Source organism: Fukomys damarensis, unplaced genomic scaffold (genome assembly GCF_012274545.1).
Source record: "Fukomys damarensis isolate Sample0158 unplaced genomic scaffold, DMR_v1.0_HiC HiC_scaffold_16, whole genome shotgun sequence".
In the NCBI taxonomy this organism is placed as follows: Eukaryota; Metazoa; Chordata; class Mammalia; order Rodentia; family Bathyergidae; genus Fukomys; species Fukomys damarensis.
Genome location: NW_022900928.1, coordinates 422698 through 430468, shown reverse-complemented (window position 1 = coordinate 430468; position 7771 = coordinate 422698). Strand labels below are relative to the sequence as shown.

Below are 7771 nucleotides of genomic sequence, written 5' to 3'. Positions count from 1 at the left end.
AAAAAAATGTGAAATAGGAAGTAAAGGGCAAGGGTGGGGGAAAGGTAACAAAGGAGAGGAAAAAAATATGAGAAACTGAAAAAATGGAAATAAAGTGTTTGTAAGTGGGGAGGAGAGGAGAGGGTGAAGGGAGGGGGGACAAGGGTACTATAATAGTACACAGGATCCTAATGAGATAATTAATAATGTGAAATAGGAAGTAAAGGGCAAGGGTGGGGGAAAGGTAACAAAGGAGAGGAAAAAAATATGAGAAACTGAAAAAATGGAAATAAAGTGTTTGTAAGTGGGGAGGAGAGGAGAGGGTGAAGGGAGGGCAGGGACAAGGGGAAAAAATGAGAATCAAGACCTATTATGTAAAGGTACAGAATCCCAATGATGAATTTAACTGTACTGTATACCTAGATAGTACCAATAAACTCAATAAAAAGAAAAAAAAAAAAAACCAAAACAAAGATGAAATTTCTACAATAAATAATAAATGACTGGAGTAGCCACAGCAGCAGGAAGAGTTGTCTCAGGTGTGAAGAGAATTCTAAGTGCTAGTACCAGCCTCGGCCTGTCTCCTCCGAATGTTCTTCAGGAGTTTTCTGCTTATACTCATAGCAGCAATGAACAATCCAGTGACTATACAGTGTGCCAGGATGGTGCACCAGACTAGGTTTCTGGGGACCTCAGAAGCAGTATTTGTACCCTCAACACTCATCAACAAAATCAGTACACACCAGAGCCAGAAGCCCTGGCTCATGCCTGTGGTCCCTGCTGCTCTTGAAACAAACTGAGGCAGAAGGGGGGCCAGAGATTTGGCTCAGTGGTTCCACTGCCTGCCTTGAAAGCACAAGGACCTGAGTTCGATCCTGGTACCACAAACTGAGGCAGCAGGATTGCTTGAGCCCAGGAGTTCAAGGCAGCCTGGGTAATAATGCAAGACTCCTTCTAAAAACAAAAAAAGGCCAAGTGTGGTTGGGTGTGCCTGTAATTCCAGCTGTCTGAGGCAACAAGTTTGAGTAATGTAATGAAACAAAAAGAAAATAAAACAAACTTACAAAACAAAAACAAAATGAACACAAGTGCTCAGGGCAATCTAAAATAAACACATGTAGGGGTTCTGAGGAGCTAAATATGTATGGGGTCGAGGCATCCAACAAGCTGACCACACATGGGTTGCAGCTGGGCCTGGTGAGCAGGGAGGGAGCCGGGGCAGTGTAGGGAGGGGGACACTTGCAGAGGCCAAGTGAGCTCACAGCCCTGGGAGGCTCACAGGGATGAATGGGGCTCATGTGGTGTGCACCACCCAATGAGAGCAGGGGCCCACGAAGAAATGGCTGAGCATGCAAGAGGAACAAGAGCGGACAAGTGTAGAGAAGTATGAACCAAGTGTATGTGTACAACACTGGGGAGCTCCAAGTTCCTGACCAAACCCAGAGACTGCCAGCTCCATCCAAGAGTGCCCCAGCCCCACGGTCTCCCTGTTCTTTCCATACTCCCTCAGCACATCCCAAGGGGCAGATCATTACCCTCTCACCTCGCTGTTCCACAGAAAAATTCTTCAGTCAAATGCTCTACCACTGAGCTATAACCCCCAGAAAAATTCTTCAAATCAATGGCTAAAGCCACAGCAAGAGGCAGGGGATCTATCCAAAAGACCAACAGGTTGGGGGGATACCAGTGGGTTCCTGGGCCACACTCTTGCCAGTGCCAACCCTCTTATGTGCCAGTCCCATGTAGGGCACCTGGAACCAACCTGGGGTCACAAAGGAGTCAAACCTAAGGAACGAAGGTGGCCAGGACATGGTCAGAGCCCCTCCCCGCAGGGGCCCCAGCTCACCTAAACCCTCTTGCAGGCAGGCCCACAGCCTGCCTTTGCTGTCCTGCTGGGATGCACTATAATCACCTATGTGAGTAGCCCTGGAGTATTTCTGGGAAAGGGTATAGGTAGACAGCAGGAGTAGGGACGGCCTGTGGTGGCTACTATCTACAGGACTCAACACAGCTGCAGAGGCAGGAGAGCTTAATGCCCAATGCAGGAAGACAAGCCAGACTGAGGGAACCCTGACACCCTCTCCAGTCCTGTGCCTGTGGACAGGCTCCACCACCCTTACCCTGCGTCACAGCCATCACAGAGTAGGAGCCGGTCCTCACGGTCACTTCTGCCACACACTTCACAGAAGGTGGGGTCCTCCTCCTCCTCGCAGGCTCTGGTGTTCTCCACTGGCATCTGAAGATGGAACTGCGGGTCACGCACCAGAGACCCTCATACCTGAGAGTCAGCTGGTAGTGTGAAGCTAACCCAGAACCATCTACCGGCCTATGATCTACACAGGCTCCACAAGCCTGGAGTCCTAACAGGACATTCATACAACCCTTCACATTCTCCCAACCTCAGGACAGTTAATCAGAGAGCAAGCTGAGCACAAGGACAGAAAAAGAGATGTGGAGGGAGACAGACACAGAGTGGAGAATAGGGGCAGAGTTAAGCAGCATGCATCAGAGCTCAGGCTGGGAGGAGCACAGTGCAGCAGGCCAGGATACTCACCCAACCTGCAGAAGGCCTTGGGCTCCCTCCCCAGCACCACACACACACATACACACATGCGTGTGCGCATGCACACATGTACCCACAGAGCTTAGAAACCAGTAACAACTAAGCAAATGCTCAAAACAATGCTGCCAAGACAGGATGTTCTGTTGTATACTCCATCAAGCAGTGGCAGCCAAGTGTGGCGAGTACACTGTCACTTCAGTCTACAGAGTATGTGGTATCTATGATACAGTTGCTCCCAAGGGGGTGCCCTGTCCTGCCCATCTCCCACCCAACTCTCAAGCAGCCCTTATTCTGCAGAGCAACTTGCAAACAGCCTTTGTTCCAGCACACCTGGCGCACTTTGTAAATTTAAAAAAGTAGGTGTGAAGCCAAGCATGGTTGCACATGCCTGTGATCCCAGTACTCGGGAGGCTGAGGCAGAAGGATTGCTGTGAATTTGAGACCAGCCTGTGCTACATAGTGGAGTTCCAGGCCAGTCTCAACTACATAGTGAGACCCTGTGTCAAAAAAACAAAACAAATGAACAAACAAAAGTAGGTGTGACACACAACTATGGCTGAGGCAAAGGATTACAAATTCAAGCTCAGGGCTTGGGATTTAACTCAGTGGTGCCACCTCCTGCCTCGCAAGTGGTACCAAAACAACAACAACAACAACAACAAATGCAAGCCCAGCCTCAGCTCAAAACTGAAAACTGAAAAAAGGGTTGGTAGAGGCTGGGGATGCAGCTCAGCATGCATCCCTGGTTCAATCCCCAGCACCACACTAACAAAAAGCACACACAGTGAGGCACAAAGAAGCAAAATCAACTGAGGAAACAGTCTTCCTCACCCAACCAGAAAATGAGCCAGCACTTTAGGAAACCTGGTGCTGGGAAAAGGACTCCTCTCAACCCTTACCTTCCTGCTCCCTTGCAGTGGCTGCCAGAGGGAAGCTACAATGAGGAGGGCATAGCAGGGGAGGCCCAGGAACCCCAACATCTTGGCCACTGCCCCTGCCACAGCTCACAGCTCACAACCCAGACAGGCAGCTCAAGCTTCATGCTTGCAAACAGAGGGCACATTAGTCCATTTACAAAAGCACCTAACCAGCACCCTCATTTCAGGAGAGCAAATCACCTAAAAGCATGCTCTTACCACAATCAGGGACACAAGGGGCAGCATCTACACTTACCTTCTTCAAGATTTTACCACCAAATTGAGCTCGAATACAAATACATTTAAATATCGCTCGATCAACTGGACAGGAGTTTGCATTCTGTAAGAAATAAAACTGTATCAAGATCCTATATCTGAGGGGCCGGGAATTTAGCTCAGTGTTTCCGCCACCTGCCTTGCAAGCACAAGGACCCGAGTTCAATCCCCGGTACCAAACTAAACCAAACCAAACAAAAGATCCTATATCTGGGCCCTGGGATTTAGCACAGTGGTTCCGCTGCCTGTTTTGCAAGTGCAAGGTCCCAAGTTCAATCGCCAGTACAAAAAAAAAAAAAATCCTGTATCAAGGGCCGGGAATGTAGCTCAGTGGCACAGCGTCTGCCTGGCAAGTGGGAGTCCCTGAGTTTGATTCCTGGTACCAAAAAGAAAGAGATCCTACATCAAAAAAATTATATCAAGCCAGGGATTTGGCTCAGTGGTTCCACTGCCTGCCCTGCAAGTGCAAGGGCCTGAGTTCAATGCCTGGTACCAAAAAAAAAGGGCAACAACAAAAAAATACTATTATCAAGATCACGTTCACTATCAATAACGTGTTCAAAATAATTTACTTAGATATCAAAAATTCCTTTTACACTGAAATCCAAGTATTTATTGAGTGTCTCTGTGCCTGGCCCAGTGCTATATGCCAGGGACAAAACAGTGATGGAAACACAAACACCTGCTCCAAGGGTTGTGGCAGCAAGGAAGGAAGGGAGTAAGGGAGCTTGGGCAGGTCCATTCACACACAGGACTTTGTACATGGGATATAGGGAGGGAAGGAGCAGTATGGGACAGCCTATGCTTATCCCTGTGAACCTCTGCTCAAGTCCTCTGCTACTTTCCCAAGATGAGGTGCTACCTAGCTGGTCTTTGGCATTTGTTTTCATAGCATGGATGCTGATCAGATTCCTAATGCAAATATTTTTCTTCTAGTGGCCTTTACTAAGGGAGACCATACACCATACAGCACACTTGTACTTAGCTGTACATCATGGTGGTTCTGGTGCATGCTCATCCCATAGAGCTGCCATCTTGGCCTCCCTCCCACCCTCCTGTGTCCCAAGTTTCTTAGAGATGGAGTCATAGCAAGCAAGCTCTGCCCTCCTTCCCACCAAGCCACATGCAGGCATGAACAAAAGTCTACACCCTGCTTTGAACAAACTATATAGACAGGGCCAGGGATTTAGCTTGGTGGCACTGCACCTGCTTTTAAGGTCCCAAGTTTGATCCCCGGTACCGAAAAAATAAAAACAGATGAACAAACTACACAGACATTCCTAAGCTATTTGGGGACATGCGTCAGAAAAGGAGCACGCTGGAAGACGTGGCTGCTACCCTTGCTGGGGAGGATCTAACCCCAGACTGCTGTGGTTGAGGGAAGGATGGAGTGAGAGCAAAAGGGCACGGTCTTCACTGCCACCTGTGCACGATTACTTCTTCGATTGTGTTGGTTGGGGGTAGGGTCTCACTATGTAGCCCAGGCTGGCCTCAAACTCATGGCAATCCTGCCTCAGCCTCCCAGCTTTTGGGATTACAGGCATGCACAACCACGCCTGGCCTTTTACTTCTTTGAAATCTTCCATAATAGTTTTACAAGGTGTGAGGGAAAACTAGTCTTCAGGCGCTCTGTAACACCTATGTATTTGTCCTTCTGTTGGTAGCTGCTGAGCTGCACCTACAGCCTGTGTCTATGAGGAGGTGGTGTCAAGAAGCACCTGGCCCCAGCTGCGGCACACACAGGTCCCACAGCATACACACACAGGCTTGTGATGCTCATCTGTCATTCAGGTATTCTGAATCCTCCTCTCCTAGGCCAGGGCACAGGACGAAGCAAAGGCCATGCCAGGAGTCAACCCTGTGCCCCAGTTTCTGGGGCAGAAAGCAAGACCCCAGTGACAGGACAGACCGTGGAGAAGTTAACTCACCCTGGACCACTCAACAATGCAGTCCAGGCAGAAGTAGTGGGTACAGGTCTCTGGTGTGCCCACAGCCTGGTCTCTGAACACATTGAGACAAATCGGGCAGCTCTCTGCGTCTTCATCAGAAGTGAGTGAGCCACCAGCTCCTAGCTTCCCCTCAGGATCCTCAGCTGCTTCTGAAGCTTCTACTTCATCTTCTGAATCTTCAGAACCTGAAGAAAGTATTACAGATTTAGTGCAAGGCAGGACTGGCTATGTGAATGGGAATAGGACAGAGACCCAGCTTCTCACAGGACCTGCCTCTTGGGCCACTTACAAGGTCAAAGGTCGGGCCCTAGAGCACTCCCCTTACCTGAAACCTCTTCAACACTTGCCTCTGAGCTAAGCAGACAGCATGGAAGCAGAGCCCCATGAAGTTCAACAGACCCCAGGCCCAGCACTGCCTTCAGAATGTATCCCTTGGGACAGCAGCCCCTGCATAGCCTCAGGGGTCTCTAACACTTCTTAGTGACAACCAATCATCTGCTTCAGACGACACCTCCTTCTTGGGCTTCCTCTTCTCTGTGGGATACAGATTCCCAACTGGGCCACTGGCTACAACAGATATGTGTCATCTATCTATCTATCTTTCTTTCTTTCTTTTTTTTTTTTGGTATCAGGGATCAAACTCAGGACCTTGTGCTTGCCAGGCAGGCACAACGCCACTGAATTAAGTCCCTGGCCCAGGTAATTTCCTTTTTTAATAATTTTTATTAGTACCTATTAATTTTGTAAAATACTGGGATCTAAGCAGTATTTTCGTACATGCCTCTAACATGTTTTGATCTCATCCATGCCCCCCTTTATACCTCTCCCCCACTTGTATTCCTTCCCTCATGTCTAACAATAGTACCTCTTCTATTTTTCAGGCCATCTTTTTTTGTTTTTTGAGACAGAGTCTAGCTATGTAATTCAGGATGGTCCTGAACTCACTATGTAGCCCAAGGTGACCTCAAACTCACAGCAATCCTCCTGCCTCAATCTCCCGAGTGCTGGGATTATAGGCGTGTACTGCCACACCCCACTATGGACATGATGTTTCACAAACACACAAAATATGAACACACAACCCCTGGCTGTTTTCTTTAAAAATAAAAAAACAATGGGCTGGGGATTTAGCTCAGTGGTGCTGCCACAAGTCTCACAAGTGCAAGGTCCGAGTTCAATCCCTGGTACCAAAAACAAACAAACAAACAAACAAACACCTGCCAGGAGTGGTGGTGCACGCCTGTGATCCAGGAGGATTACTCGGGAGGCTGAGGCAGGAGGATCACTATGAGTTCAGGACCATCCTGGGCTACATAATGAGGTCCAGGTCAGTCTCAACTACACAGTGAGACCCTGTCTCAAAAAACCAACAAAACGAAACAAAAAAAACCCTGACCACTAGAAGAGTGCAGTGTTTTCAGTGAACACAGCACTAGCACACATGTTCATCATGCCTTCCTCTCCTACTTCACCAAACGACACAGACACAAAGGACTTATGTCCTGTGGACCAGGGAAGCAAGATCCCCCTGGACAATGCCCCTTGTGAGATGCACAGTGGCAGTGCCAGATGACCTTCCCCAGGCCCTGCTGCTACCTGCAAAGGGCAATGAGTCATCCCTGACTCCCAATCCCACTAGGTGACTCTCAGAGCTTCTCCAGCAGAGAGAGAAGTCAGAGGGGCACATCCTGCCAGGCCAGACAGCCAGCTAGAACAGTAGGCTGGAAAACAGGAGCTCCAGTCCTTCAGCCTCAAGGACTCTGAATAAGCAAAGCTTAGATAAGGACTTGGCTCAGAGGGAAGTGCTGCCTGGCCAACACCTTCAAGACACCTGGCAAAACCTGAGCAGAACCCAGCTGACCTAACCTTGGACTTCAGCCCCTGAAATGCCAGGGTGGTAAACGTGCTGTTCCATGCTGCTGAGTTTGGGGTAACTGTTACACAGTAATAAGAAACTAATGTGAAGCCGGGTGTGGTGGTGCACGCCTGTAATCCCAGCACTAGGGAGGCTGAGGCAGGAGGATCGCTGTGAGTTCGAGACCAGCCTGGACTACATAGTGAGTTCTAGGTCAGTCTCGACTACATAG

General features: G+C 48.9%; 1 protein-coding gene across 2 annotated transcripts in view; it reads right to left on the bottom strand.

Annotated features, from left to right (window-relative positions):
• Phrf1 (PHD and ring finger domains 1) overlaps positions 1 to 7771 on the bottom strand; it is a 30075-nt gene that overhangs the window by 14458 nt on the left and 7846 nt on the right. For both annotated transcript variants that reach the window (XM_010640337.3, XM_010640338.3), the window contains exons 4-6: positions 5664 to 5869; positions 3716 to 3799; positions 2100 to 2215 (exon numbers count right to left, since the gene is read on the bottom strand). In XM_010640337.3, coding sequence (XP_010638639.1) covers positions 2100 to 2215; positions 3716 to 3799; positions 5664 to 5869 — 406 coding nt within the window. The remainder of the gene's footprint in view (positions 1 to 2099; positions 2216 to 3715; positions 3800 to 5663; positions 5870 to 7771) is intronic.